General features: G+C 39.4%; 1 protein-coding gene across 1 annotated transcript; it reads right to left on the reverse strand.

Moving 5' to 3' along the window:
* Positions 1-1049: 1049 nt before the first annotated feature.
* AQP4 (aquaporin 4) lies at positions 1050-14811 on the reverse strand. Its single transcript, XM_512074.8, has 5 exons — positions 14665-14811; positions 11188-11602; positions 10136-10300; positions 9777-9857; positions 1050-5496 (listed from the first exon to the last, which is right to left on the reverse strand). Exons 1-5 carry the CDS (start codon positions 14694-14696, stop codon positions 5218-5220), a joined length of 972 nt encoding a protein of 323 aa, XP_512074.4. The 5' UTR covers positions 14697-14811; the 3' UTR covers positions 1050-5217.
* Between the last annotated feature and the right edge of the window lie 502 nt (positions 14812-15313).

The following is a 15313-nucleotide window of genomic DNA, read 5'->3' on the forward strand; positions in this document are numbered from 1 at the left end:
GCCGATATTTATATCTGTGGGTTTCTATGCTTGTTAAAATACTTTCTTTTTGCTGAAGTACTCATTGAGCTAAATTTCCTCTAACATCTGGCTATTGTATAAATATAGCAATGAAAACATGTCTAGTTGCCTACACATTAGGCATAAATTTTAGAAATCCAATTAGTGTTTTATTCTTTGTGTGCATTTAGCATTTTCTTTAGTGTTGAGCTAATTTTGGGCTTCTACCTGAAACTATAAGAATTCAAATATTTAGCACACATCTATGCAGCAAAATCCAACTAGATTGAACATTTCCTAATGATTGTAAGATATTAATTAATTTCTTTCTTTATCCATGCAACAAGCAGTTATTGAGTGAAAAGTCAAGCCTCGTCTCAGTGTCAACGGCTGGAGGTGGGAGTGGGAAGGTACAGAATAAATAAGACACAATAAGGAGTTTAGAATCTAGTGGAGGAGATAGACACCTACACCAATGATTTCACTACAGTGTGACCAATGCTATAAGTGAGGTACTTATCCACCTGGCTCCTAAGGCATCACTCACCACTCATCTGATGGGTTGCACACTACATACATGATTGTCGTTAGTCTTCCACTGAGAGTGTATAACCTCTCAAAATTGAGAAGCCCCTCAAACCAAGAACCCAGGGAGTTAAACCAGTACTCATTGAGCCTACATTATCCATCTGGGTAGGCGGAATCTGCCAAATGGCCTGAGGATGGATCATTTATTTAGCAATACCAGTCGCAGTTGTTTGTGTCTTCACTTTTAGATTCACCATAATGATAGCTGATAACCAATGGTTTATTTTGCATAGATGCGGACATTTTGAATTAAGCCTGTACAAACACAATTTTCACTATCTGTATCAGGGCATCCCACGGTGTATACTCTGCAGGCTTTCAAAAAATGCATTTGATTTCATGGGCTTACCACCATTTCCTTTGGTGTTGATTATACTCAAATATCTAAACCACCTGATCATTCTAAAGGATGAACTTAAGATCTAACTACAAATGAATTTTTAACTTCATCAAACATAATGTTTACCTTTTAAAACATCCAAATGTTTATTTTCACAAGCTTAGTAGAACAAGATGCAACATAATTCAAGAAAATCAACCACAATGCTAATCCTTTAATATATTATTCCAAATATTAGACATTACAGTTTAAATCTTTTTAACATTAGCTCTAATGTTGGAATAACATTTAAGTTAATAAATAACTGTGAATATAACCATATGTTCAGTCTATTCTCCCCAGTATCCTAAATGACAATTTTATTGTGATTTGGGTCATAAAAGTGATAAATAATTGTTTATATGTTTTCATAAATTGCATGTTTATTTAATTAATCCTGAAGAGAACCTAGAAATACATTCCAATGGGTTACATAAATTAGACGTATTTTTTAGCTCTTCGATTTTTTTTAAACATGAGTGAGTCACACTGTAACTGCTCTTAAATTTAGTGTTCATTGCACATAACATTTTTTGAAATGTATTTTCACAGGCTATAGGTAGTCATTTGCAAAAATGGCCACAATTTTTGATCCTTGAATTAAATGTCTTTCATTTATTTCAGAGAATTATGAGTTTCAAAAGCTACTGCTCTTATGGGGCAATCTGTAGAGTACTAAACTCACAAAATTTGTGGTAACAAAAGAGAGTTTTGTTACATTACACTTTCCAAATAGTAACCACATCTTCCTACTAATTTTCATGTTAAAAACACATTAGGAAAGACAGAATTACTTTTAGGTATAAAATGTTCTGAATTTGCAAATTCTATAGTGCTTATGAGAATTTATATTGGCTTTTATATTGTTTGATAAGGTTGTCTGTGCCCCTCAGACTTCCATCTTCAGTTGCCACAAAGGCAAATTCTCTTTGAAATGTTCGTAACATGTGAGGTTGGTGTCAACATGCTGCAATCAGAGGCCTTCTAGGATTCATCTTACCATTTGAATTTACTGCTCTAGTTTGGAATTTTCCTGTCATTATCGAGTTTAAACCAATACATGTGTTGTCTGGTTTCATGGTCTGAGAACAGTATTCTGTGCTCTTTGGAATCAGATCTCTGATAAATCATATAGCTCAATTTCATCACATATGTTTTCCAAAGATTTCTAATCTCCTTGTAAAATCTTCAATACTGAGCAGCAGCTCTAGCTAGCACCTATGAGCTGCATTAGGAAAAGGCTCAGATAATAAAAAGATAGTATAAGGGTTTAGGAAAAGCATCAATGGCAGAAATAAAGTGTAGGAATCCTAAATTTAGGCAACTACTTAGGTCCAGAAAATATTTCCTTCCAGTACAAAAGGTTAAGGCTCTTTGAAGAAAATGTTATCTTCAACAATGGAAACATACATTCAAATTCTGGTCCCCAAGTTTTTAAGAAAGCCTGAAAGCTTAAAATAAGACTCTTTCCCTTTTGTACACTTTTGACAAACTATGTGCGTTTTCAGTGTAGGGACCACCTTTCAATTTTAGGGTACTTGTACTCTTCCTTAGGGAAGAGACAGTTGGCATTGTTTCATGGCTGGGTATAATTCATTTATGTCTTCCCAGTTTTTCCTCTCTGATCTCTTCTCTGTGTATCTGTCAGCAGTGGTCTCCTGGGAGCAGCACTATGCACTTCATTAATAAGAAGGGATTAAAGAAAAAAGCCCCAGTCTCCTAATACACTTGGATAATTTGGTGCCATCCACAAGGCGATAGACCCCTGCTGCATAGATGTCATTAGAAAGGTACAATTTCATTACTTTTTACTGACAGAGCCTTGAGTGAAATACAAAATATGTTGTCTCATATGTAGGGGCAAAAAAGTGCTAAAGCTTTCATTCGTTTCATGCCCCTAAAAATAGTAGAATGCAAAAAATATATTTTATGGTTTTCACATGTATATTGCCTTCCTTTGGTAGTCCTTGAAATCATACTTCCTATTAAATATTGAGCAAAATAAAGATTAAAAGAAAATTATTTATATTCTTAAATCTCAAATGAGATTTATATATTTTTATTAATTAACACACTTGTTTTGAATACATACTATGTGCCAGGCTCTCTGCTAGCTACTAGAAAACAAATTACAAAAACACCATTCACTTTTCTTTAACCGTAACTTATTGAATGCTATAATTGGAAGTGAGTGTAAAAGTGAGTGTATATGAAATAAACCATATGGCAGAATAAAAATGATTATAAGCCAGTATATTGTAAGTGTATTCAAAAAATCTGCTTAACACTTCCTTGTTAACCGAACTTATTTTTAAACTGACATGTTTGCTGACGGTTGATATTACCTTTTGAACTGAACCACCCTGATTTTAAGCCTCTAAGTGGTATATTGTGCAAACATTTGAAATGACGGTGCAAACCATCTTTGGGAGATTTGTACCCTAGTTTCTACAGGTGCCGTTCCAGCCAGGAAGTAACTAGGTGTCACTGGCGCAGTGTGTGGTGTGGCCACGCCCCCTGAGAAAGGGGCCTGGGATTTAGGCACCTGCGGTATGCCAATGGCACTCCCAGGCATAACACGTGTGTGACGACTCTCTGGGAATCTCACACATCACTCTTTCCTAGCACCGAAGCGAATCAGGTTTAATAGTGGTCCATTATCTCACTGCCACAGACACACAACTGCCATTAATGCTAAAAAGTGACACAGAGTTGGAACCATGCTTGAGAGAAGACAGCCCTTGATCATCAGTTATTTACAAGTCACTCCTTGCAGTGATAGGTTTCTGCTTTACTTCTAATAGGTTTTGTTTAGTGAAATTGACATTTGCACTTCTTTGTCTAAGTTAACGGCTAGACTAGACAGTTAAGATGACAGAAACTGGGGTTTCTGGAGAACATTCTAGTGACAAAAGGCAAAGCAGGACAGAAAAACCAATTATTTTGACAAGTAAGTGAGTCAGTAACAAAAATAGTTTAAAAATGTGTTGGGTTAGCTACAATATATCCAGAAATGAAAGATTGTTCGTCTAGTAAGCTTTGAATACAGAGTGATCTGATGTCCTCACCCTTTTATTCTGCAACCATGTTGTACCTTGTCTGTCATGCATTTTAATTCACTCAAATATCATTACACTTGCAGTAAAGATTATCAACAAATGTCACGAGAAGTGAGAGAGCAGAGATTGGGACAGGGCCTTTACACCTTCTAGAGTGAACACAGCTTAATAATCAACAAAAAGCCAGGACTCAACTAGCTAAGTTCTTGTTATCAAAAATATGTCTCAGCTAATGTTTAAATATAGATAACCAAAGTTACAAACAAAATCCCCAGTTTTGCCAATAAATTTTTTAAAAATAAGCAAAGTGGTAAAGGGGTTAAAAGCTTAGATCGTAAAACTGGTGTGGTGCATTTGAGGGTGTGCACTGAAAACAGATCAACCATTTGATACCCGAATACAGATCTCCTTTTTGTTTGTGATTTTTGTATGATGATAACTTTGCCTCTGCCTCTACAAGATTTTACGAGTCTGCTTGTCTTGAATCTCAATAGGTGCCCTTATGATTTGGGAAGGATTTCTGAATATTCTTTTCAAATTTCTGGGCTTTAGTCCCACATTACCTTGGGCATTGAGGAGGAAGAAATACCATGAAATGAAGTTAGAATTGAAACTTGGGTATTTGTGATATAAATGGAAGGAAGTAACTGATGAGCAGTGACGCTTGCTAATGCTCTTTTGCCGAGGTAGTCTATGCATAAGGGATTGCTCATAAAAGAACTTGTTATATTTTCTCTCTTGAATGTGCATGACTGTGACATACTGTATTTTGCCATTGTTAAACTCAGTTTAATAGAATAAATATTCAAATAAGAATTGACTATACCAATATCCCAGTAGAGAAGGAATAAGCTGATAGACGTGTCTTTGAGTTCTGTCAGGCAAGACTTAACCAAATCTTGACACACAGTTAAAATTGGTTGTTAATGAAAGGTAACTAGATAAAATAGGTATATATTTGCTTAAGAACATTTTAAAAATATTTCTTTTTTTAGATTTGGAATTCACAATAGGTTTCTTCCTTTCCTCCTTTGTAAATTATGAAATATTTATTGTTTAGACTGAGTAATATGACATGAAACAACAAACCAGCACATTTCTAATTTATAACAAATCTGTTTCCTTAATGGGTGGAAGGAAATCTGAGGACAGTTCTAAGGAGTCTTGTCTGCTTTCAGTGCGATCTTCTAGTCATACTGAAGACAATACCTCTCCAGATTGGTCTTTCCCCTTCTTCTCCTCTCCCCGGTCAATGTCAATCACATGCACCACTCCAGGTTTTAGAATCAGGTCATCCGTCTCTACCTGACTCCTGTTGTCCTCCACCTCCATGTAGCTTCCTTTTGTTTGCTGGGCAGCTTTGCTGAAGGCTTCTTTAAAACGACGTTTGAATTCAACATCTGGACAGAAGACATACTCATAAAGGCCACCAGCGAGGACAGCTCCTATGATGGGCCCAACCCAATATATCTAAGGAAAAGATGGAAGAGGATAGAGTGTAAGTAGAGAAAAGCTATTCCATTGAGCAGCTCATGAATGTAGAATCTAGCTGGGTTAAATTAAGAGTGTATTTGTGTCATGCATCGAAAAGAGGGGAATTGGAGAGGAAATAAGAAAACACACCAAAGCCCCATCAGAGATCCATAAATTATTAAACTGCATTTGAACAGAAAACAAAAAGAACTGTTTCATCTCCTATCCTCTTTTCATTAATTATGTTCTTTCCATCTTATGATAATTGTTAATGTAAAGATAGATCCTCTTTGGTGGTACTACAAATTAAGCGCACTAAGAATTCTTTAACTAAAATAAAAAAAAAATTTCTGGAGAGTCCTTCTCTTATTTTCTCAATATTGCCATTTTACACTGGTTTCCTGCACAATCATGATCATAACACAGTTTTTATCTTTTGGGGATTCCGTTATTCAGGTAAGCATGATCAAAACCAACCCAGCTCCACCACTTAGCAGAGTTATGAGTGCTTGTATCAGTTACTTAACTTTCCAAGTCTTAATTTCCTCATCTGTAAAGTGGGGATTATAATAATACAAACCTCACGGGGTAAAAGGATTAAATGCAATAATACTTGTAAAGTACTTAATAGTTTTTAGCTCGTAGTAATCTGCTCCATTCCAGGCTTCCAAAATTTGGTGATTTGATTTAAATGAAAACCTCGTGTTCATTACTGTGCAGACAGCTTTCATCTATGCGGTTCTCACGATGGCTTGGTGAAAAAATATGAGTTTATTGCTAGTTGAGAAGTAGCAATTCCATAGGATTTCAATAAATGGAAATTATTATTATTATTATTATTATTATTAATTTTGAGACGGAGTCTTGCTCTGTCACCTAGGCTGGAGTGCAGTGGGTGATCTCCACTCACTGCAAGCTCTGCCTCCCGGGTTCACGCCATTCTCCTGCCTCAGCCTCCTGAGTAGCTGGGACTACAGGTGCCCGCCACCACGCCTGGCTAATTTTTTGTATTTTTAGTAGAGATGGGGTTTCACTGTGTTAGCCAGGATGGTCTCAATCTCCTGACCTCGTGATCCACCTGCCTCAGCCTCCCAAAGTGCTGGGATTACAGGTGTGAGCCACCGTGCCCAGCCGGAAATTATTATTACATATTAGCTATGCACCTAGAATAAAGTTTTGAGTTTGAATGAAGTGCAGACATTTGCTTTAGAGCACATGTGTGCTGTAGAATATTAGACATTTATTTAACAGACACACTTGGGCAACAGAAACCCTGCTTGTTGAGCACTGTCCCCGGACCAGCCGTACTTGGCACTTTTCTTGTATAATCTCATTTAATTCTAACAATAACCAATGAGATAAATATTATTATTCTTCCCATTTTATGAAAAGAAGAGTGACACTCTGAGAGGGTAATAAGCTTGCTTAAGATTTTGTGCTTATCAAACGGTTGAGCTGAGATTTCAGACCTGTCTGACTTCAAACCTCTCATTTGAGGCTGGGCACAGTGGCTCACACCTGTAATCCCAGCACTTTAGGAGGCCAAAGTGGGTGGATTGCTTGAGCCCAGGAGTTTGATTCAGCCTGAGCAACATTGTGAAACCCTGTCTCTACAAAATACAAAAAAAATTAGCTGGGCTTGGTGGTGTGCACCTGTAGTCCCAGCTACTTGGGAGGCTGAGATAGGAGGATCACTTGAGCCCAGGGAGGTTGCGGCTGCAGTGAGCCATGATCGTGACACTGTACTCCAGCCTGGGCAACAGAGTAAGACCCTGTCTCAAAAAAAAGAAAAAACAACAAACAAACAAAATGAAAACCTCTGTTTTGAAACACTGTTCCAAACACTGTAGTATACTGTTTTCCACTGTACTACACACTCATTTGAAAAAAAACATGATGGATGCTTTTTGTTTAAAACACCCTCTGCAAATTAATCTCAGTTTGCATCCTCATTGTAAGATTTAAATACAATTCAAAATTTAAGCTGAGGCTGAAGACATAACATTTACGGGGAAACTGTTGCTAGTGTGGCTGGAAGAATCAAGTTCCTCTCTTGAACATGAAAAAACCCATATGAGCCTTTATCTTCTCTATGCCCTTTTAAAGGAGAAATGAGAGCCCTCCTCTAAATGTCTTTGCTCTTTGTTAGTAAGGTCTCATTAGACATGTACTATTCCACAGGCTACAAATCCCACAAGGGAGACTAGAACAGCAAAATAATTACTACCCTTTCCAAAACATCTGTGAATAAGATACCCAGCTGCATGTTCTCAAAAATAAACAAATCTCAGTGTCAAGTTGCTATTTCAAAATGAAGTCATATGTACTTTAAAGAATCTTTATTGCTAAAAATCTAGAAAATGTGTAAAAAGTATAAAGAAAACTAAAATAATATCATTACACTATACAAAACACCCAATTAATATTTTAATGTTATTCCTAATCTTTCTACCTACAAATATACTTTAAATTAGTTCTAAATTTCATACAACCATTGCTATTTTTAGTAGAATTAAGATTGGTATAATATAACATGGGGCAACTTTTAGTTTAATCAACAAGCTAAGAATGTTCCTACTATTTAAATCTTAACGAGTTTACTGCAACTGACAAGTAATTAATAAAATATATTTTTCATCTACATTTTCAAGTGCTTATAAATTTAACTAAAAGTTGTTAATGACAAAATAGTTTCAATTTAATATGTTGAACTGAAAGTTGTATTTTCATTATAAGATCAGGGCTGGGCACTGTGGCTCACGCCTGTAATCCCAGCACTTTGGGAGGCTGAGGCAGGTGGATCACCTAAGGTCAGGAGTTCGAGACTAGCCTGGCCAACATGGTGAAACCCTGTCTCTACGAAAAAATACAAAAATTAGCTGAGTGTGGTGGCATGCACCTGTAATCCCAGCTACTCGGGAGGCTGAGGTTGAAGAATCTCTTCAACCCAGGAGAAGGAGGTTGCAGCAAGCTGAGATCATGCCACTGCACTCCAGCCTGAGCAACAGAGCAAGACTCCATCTCAAAAAGAAGAAAACAAAATCATATACTACTCACTAAAAATTTCCATTTCTGTTAATGTGGTAACAGTTTTTGAGACATAAATGGAGGTATCAGTGACAAAATGACTAATCTCATGGATGGCATTTTTGGCTAAGTCTTGGTTTGAACGCTGACTCTTATTCTGTTATTTAATGCTGTAGATTACTTTTAAAGATTTGGTATACTTTTCTTAGAAGTGAATGCACATAGCAGCGGTGCATTTTCTTGTCATTTGCAGTGTACACCATAGATGAATGGCTGTGACTAGGTTAGTAATCACTGTCTGAATAAACACAAGGGGCATATTCTGTTATATTCATGAATTTTTTAAAGTTGTAAGTGACATTTGCAATATATAAATTATAATAAAAGCTAGCCCTCTTTGAAGCTGGCTTACAGGTCTCATATTTTTATTGGCTATTGTAAGTTAGCATGTTGGTGGCCTTCACAACTGCTGCATTACTTATTTAATTTTAAAGGATTTAAATTCCTTTGCTGTGAGAAACAACTGAAACAAAATTAATTATAATATTTTAAAATGGACAGTGCTATTCTCTGGAAGCACTGCCACTACATTAATAAATATTTATTTATAATAGTTTAGGTTTGAGACTGAAAAGTGAGCCTTTTCTGTGAGTCATTTATTTTTCCGGTTACAGTTATGGTGATAATAACATAAACCTTTGCACTATTTGTTCGACACCATCTGCAGTTCAAATACTTGCAACTTACATACTATTAATTGAGTTCATGCATTTGTAAACAAAAAAAGAGTAAATATCTTTGCTATGGGCAGCACTTTTAAGTATTTCATTCTTTCTTTTTTTTTTTTGCAATTTTTTTCCATTATAGCTGGGAAGACTTTACTTTCAATTATTTAAACACCATATTCACTACACCATGCTGACTTTAACTTGTTCCACATAGGCAACCTCTATATACAGTGTATTCTGCTGCAATCTGTTAGATACAGTGTCTAAAATAGTGCTTCAAAAAAGGAAAAGACTATTATTGGAGGCCTAGAACCTTCAGTAAGAGATGTTTTACATCTCTTATCTTTTTACAGCAGATCTGTGCTATTCTTTCCCTAGTCTTTATGAAAGATGTAATAAAGTGAGGGTCAAGGTTGGAGAAATGCAAGAGAAAGTAGTAAGCAAAATAATGAAAAATAAAAGAGCCCCACAGGTAATTGTCCTCAACTGTAGGAAGATGGGAACTATCAATATGAGGGTTACCCAGTGGTTTTCCCAATTTCCCATGATAACTGCAGGTCCAAAGGATCGGGCGGGATTCATGCTGGCACCAGTATAATTGATCTATAGGAAACAAGAAAACAACTTCAGACATTGCTGAAACAGGGCTACTAGCAAGTATCATTCATTGCAATTTGCTGTCATTTGTCACTTAGAGGAACCTCAAGATGTTAGCAGCTATATCAACATTCTCATTGCGCAGTTGGAAAAATTATAACCTAAAATGGACAGTCATGGCTGGATACTAAAGAGCTACTGCTGTAAAACACAACATCTTCAGGCCAGCTAGAGTGAGGATAAATGAGGTGGGATTGATTATTTAAATGGACTTGGAAACTTACTGCAAATAAATGTCCAATTGCAACAGAAAATCCAATTGCTAAAGCTATTGAGCCAGTGACATCAGTCCGTTTGGAATCACAGCTGGCAAAGATAGTAAACACCAATTGAAATGTGATTATCAACTCAACCAGGAGACCATGACCAGCGGTAAGATTTCCATGAACCTAGAGAAAGAAAAATATTCCATCAGAATTGAAGCAAGAGTATTTTTGATGTCAATGTATTAATATCACTGTGAAAGGCACATTTTATCTGTGTAAAAAGTAAAGGTAAGTCTTCTACCCCACCTTCAAATGAGAATTTCCTTCTCTCACCCCCCAAAAAGAAGGAATAAATTTATATTCATTTTGGGTCATCACAGATGACTGTGATTACTCTTACAACGACCAAGCAGGAGTTTGTGCTGAATGTCCTTTTCTACAAAGGAAGCAAAATGTGCCACTGCAGCACTTAACTCGTAAAAGAATTTCTTGAGAGCCTTGTAATTTTATAAGGCAATGATTAAATCCATTAATTAGGTTTAAATTAATTAATATATATTTCAATTAAAATTTAAGCCATGTGCGTTTTTTTTTAATCAGCCCTGGTGCTGAGTTAACAATTGATACTCCTAATCAGCTAAGAACAAAACTAGGATCGGATGTCTATTTTTTTTAAGCATAACCCTTTATGTAGATCATTGTACATCTTATGAACATGACAAGAAAATAGTTTTTTTCTGCTAGTGAACAAATAACTGTAAGGAAAATGCATTAAGCTAAATATAAAGTCAATATAGTAATTGGAATGGGAGAAGGGGAGGAAAAAACCAACACAATTTTCGGGCCACCTAGATTTTGTTATTTTTAAGGCACTCAAGAGCAAACAATGATTTCTTACAGATATACCTAAATACTGCCAGAATCAGTTTTCACACTATTAAGAATCATCAAAAATTCCCTAGGAGTAAATTAGCTATTTTAGGGATGTGCCTCATGCCACCAAGGCATTATTTAGCAAAGAGTTTGCAAGAAGCTTGGAGTCCTAGTTTGAAAATAGCTGAAGATGCTACCATGGTGACTCCCAGGCCTCCCACCACACTGGGAGGTGTGACCAGATAGAGGATTCCTGCTCCAATGATGGCCCCCAGGCACTGGGCTGCGATGTAGAAGACAGACTTGGCGATGCTGATCTTCCTGGTGCACACCATGGCCACAGTCACTGCAGGGTTGATGTGGCCACCGCTGATATGGCCAAAGCACTGCACCATGGTTGCAATGCTGAGTCCAAAGCAAAGGGAGATGAGAACCATGTCGACCGGTAAAGGCTTTTCTGTTCCACCCCAGTTGATGGTGGATCCCAGGCTGAGGAGAACAAAAATAAGCATGGCCAGAAATTCCGCTGTGACTGCTTTCCAGAAAGCTTGAGTCCAGACCCCTTTGAAAGCCACCATGATGTTCTCTCTGGTACACAAAGGTCCACACTTACTGAAAAGAGAAACAAATCAGCATCAGAAGCCACTACACCCAGGTTTATGAATTTAGGTGAAGGGAACAAGGCCTGCCATCTTCGGGTACTGTGGGCAGGGGCTGCCAAGCGTGATTTGCACACCAAGAAAGAATGCTTCTGCTAAAGCTCCTTCATGAATAGTCAAGAGACTGTTATTCTAGTCTCCTTTCATTTAATATTCAAAGATCATCCAGTTTCACGGAAAATTATCCAAACTGTCCCTAGAAAGGAAAAATGTCTAAATCAAATTCCTTAAAATATTAAGAATAAAATATATTTACCTTGTACTTAATTCCCTTAGAGCAAGTTTTTAAGTTTCGAGTACATTTTATATGCTACTTACATTTCGAATATAAAGCATTAAAACAAGGTGTGCGTGGGGAGGGGGGGGGTCGTCTTTTCTAGCTTTGCATTTGATTGCTTTGAAATGGCATTCTGAAAATCTCCCCCTCCCCCCAGACTCTGCATTAGGGGGAAGCCTTCTAGGAAACCAGGGTGCTGAAGGCTGTCTTTTGAGAAAGTGAACTCATTGAGGGGAGAGGAGCTTCTGGTGACTAGCAAGGGCGATGGGAACAGGCAGGGCCTCAGCTGGGGCAGCGACTCTCCCTCCCTCTCCTTTGCGCCAGGAGCGAGCAGGCTGCCAGCGGGAGGAGTCCGGGAGCTGAGCCTGCCCAAGGGACACGCGCACCGCCCAGATCTGGGAGCGCGGCACGGGGACGTGTAAACCTCCGTCCCCAGGGAGCCTGGAGCGCCTCTCAGAGGGCGGAGCAGCGGCCATTCCCGGCCCGTGGCAGGCTCCCGGGCGGCGGCCAGGTGCACACGCAGAAGCGGCCCCGCGAGCCCGCCCGCCTGCCCGCCGGCCCGGCTGCATCCTGGCCACTGGAGGTGGGGAGAGATGGATGTGGGGGATGCTTTTAGGGGAGGAAGGACAGCCTCTCCTCGTGCCCGACCCTCTCTCACCCCTTGACCCTGACCGTACAATGCCGATAAACCTGCCAAAGGGAGCCTGGAGGCTGGGGTGTGCCAGCAATGCCCCGGTACCTTTCCTGCCTTCAGGGTGCAGAGCTCGGGAAGTCAGGAAAAGGGGGTGTGGTTAGGGAAACTGTGGGCCCCTGAGCAGAAGGCTCTATGGAAAACGGCTTTTCTCTAAGGTCTTTTTGATGGCTTTCTGTTACATGGGCCTATAGGACAGTGTGTCTCACCTTGCGGAGCTTCTCTGGGGAGGGTGGTGGGCAGGGAGTCTGGGAGAGGGAGGACGCCTTCTCCTCCCGTCTATATCCCTCTTGCTGTCATTAGATCTTTGGAGCAGAGAAGGGGTGGTTTGACGATATTGATGCCAACTGCTCATTCTGGCAGGAAATGGCTAGGATTCCCCTTTTGGGGGGGCAATTACCCCAGTTACCCTATCATCTAAGACTTTTGCCCTTGTCCTTTGCCTGTGATAGTCATGAGAGCCAAGAAGTATGGAGAGTATTTACCAGAGAATCTAATTGCAGAGGACCACGTAAGGGGTTAGGCAAGAAAGCCAAGTACTTTAAGAGATTAGTATTATTGTGGCTTTCCCTTTGACAAATTGCGGGGCCCTCATTTCCCCACGTCACTGAATGTTCCCGGGAACCTGCTTTCTGCATGGGTAGTGAGGAAATGCAGTGCCAAAAAGGGTGAGGGGAATTTCCAGCTCAGCCTAGCCCTTAGTTTGCTATGGGGCTTTGCTTTAGAGGTGGAGAGAGAAAAACCCTTTCTTGCCCAGGCCCGGGTGGCAGGATAAAGGAAGAGCTGGCTCCACAGGGGGGTGGCCAGCCACATCCCACGCATCCCCTGCCCCAGTGAAGCGAATCTCAGAAGTATGAAAAACCCCAGGCGGGATGACAACGACATCATACTCTCTAGAGGAAAAGAATGTAAAGAGACAAAAACGATGGTTGCAATGGGGCAGGGAGGGCACCCTGGAGGAGACACTAAAAATATTCCCAAAGACGGTAAACTCAGAAAAGTCACATATTGAAGAAGTTAGGAGAGTCACTTCTGAACTCACCGGCAGCCCAGGGCTGTAGCTGGGATGGCAAAGGGGGAAAAATGCGATCATAGGTGCTGTCGTTTGTGGTCAGGGTTAGTGGGGAGAAGGAGGAGGACAAAACAGTAGGCTAAGGAAGCTAGGTGGGCAGGAAACGTCCTTTTCAGCCCCGCAGGAGACACCAGGAGAGGTGGGACCCAGAAAAGGCCAGCCCCCCTGCTCACCCCCTTCACCTCTCACTTCTGCCATTTCCGGAGTTCTCTCCCTGCTTGGTCTGTCATGCACCTGTTTACCTCTCCAGAGGTAGTTGCTCTTTCAGCTTCAAATTTTCATCAACCAGAGAAATTTAAAACAGTGCAAAACACCAAAAAAAACACATAAACATACTCTTTAAGAATGTTTTTAGCTTTTTTTTTTTTTTAAATCCACAAAAATCTGATCTTCTTCCAAGGCAGATGGACCAGCCTCAGTTGGCTGTGAGCCGTGAAGTTTGCTGGCAGCATATACATATCTCTGGCCTTATGAGGGCTCACCCTAGCGTCACCCATAGCACCCTGTTTTTATTGTCAGTGTTCCCTTATATGTTCACAGTCACTGGAAATGATCAACACAATTAGATTTGCTTCTTTTGCCCCAGAACAAAGGGGGTTTGTTGATGTACTGAATCGGACACATTACTTTCTAGCTGAACACTCAGCTTCATCCACTCCAGGACAGCTGAGCATCTGGGTGAGTAATTTTTCCGAAGAAATGTACTATAGCTAGATTCACCTCCATAGGGTAATTTTCCTGGGCTTTTGCAGATCTGAAACATATGGAGGATTTGGCTAAAAAGCATCCCTTTTCTTCTACCTTCTCTATGCCTCTCTTCTGAAAATGCCCAGTACTCAGATCTAAAAGAACCACCCACCTGCCCTATAGCTGCCTTCCAGATTCTGCCTAAGAAGGCACAAATATCTATAATAAAAGAGACAGTTTCATCTTTTGGCCCTAAGCATTGTTCCCTTAAGGCAAAGAAGGACTTACCCCCACCGCCTTGCTGTGGGTCTGTCACTCATGCCTTCCCCAGCCAGAGTGCAGCTCTCATTGCCTGCCCCGCAGCTCCCTGTGTGCTGGGAGTCAGATTACGGCCACTTGTCTGATTGGGTTTTTGGAGTGTTAGGGGTGGAAAGATTCTGCACCATGTGGCAATCGCTAAGTTATATTTGAACTTGAAGTAGCTTTTCTGTACCTGATCACTGTAGACACAGGGCATTTCAGGAATGCAAAAACATTTACTTATGTTTTTTTTTTTGAGACAGTAATTTTTGAAAATGAGGATTTCCTTAAATCTTTATTTGAATTCTTCCTACCATGAAGAATTGTTCAGAATTTGTCTTGTTTGGTTATATGTTGTAGTTGAAATTGGGCAATTATTAGAAAATGAATTTGTATAATCCAGCAGTTAAGATGAATTTAGATAGAGACTTCAGTGCATTAGTTTTTAGCCAATGAATTCTGTTTGAAGTTTTTGATCTAAGAAGAAGCATTATAAGAACAATATATAACTGCAGCTCCATTTATAGCACAGGCAGCACTGATTTGGACAATAAAAATAAGGAAACATAGGAAATACAGGAAATAAGACTGCTCTAGGGTGCTCACCTGACTGTTACATTAATAATCTGGGGATAAG

The sequence above is a fragment of the Pan troglodytes genome, chromosome 17 (genome assembly GCF_028858775.2).
Source record: "Pan troglodytes isolate AG18354 chromosome 17, NHGRI_mPanTro3-v2.0_pri, whole genome shotgun sequence".
NCBI classification, from domain to species: domain Eukaryota; kingdom Metazoa; phylum Chordata; class Mammalia; order Primates; family Hominidae; genus Pan; species Pan troglodytes.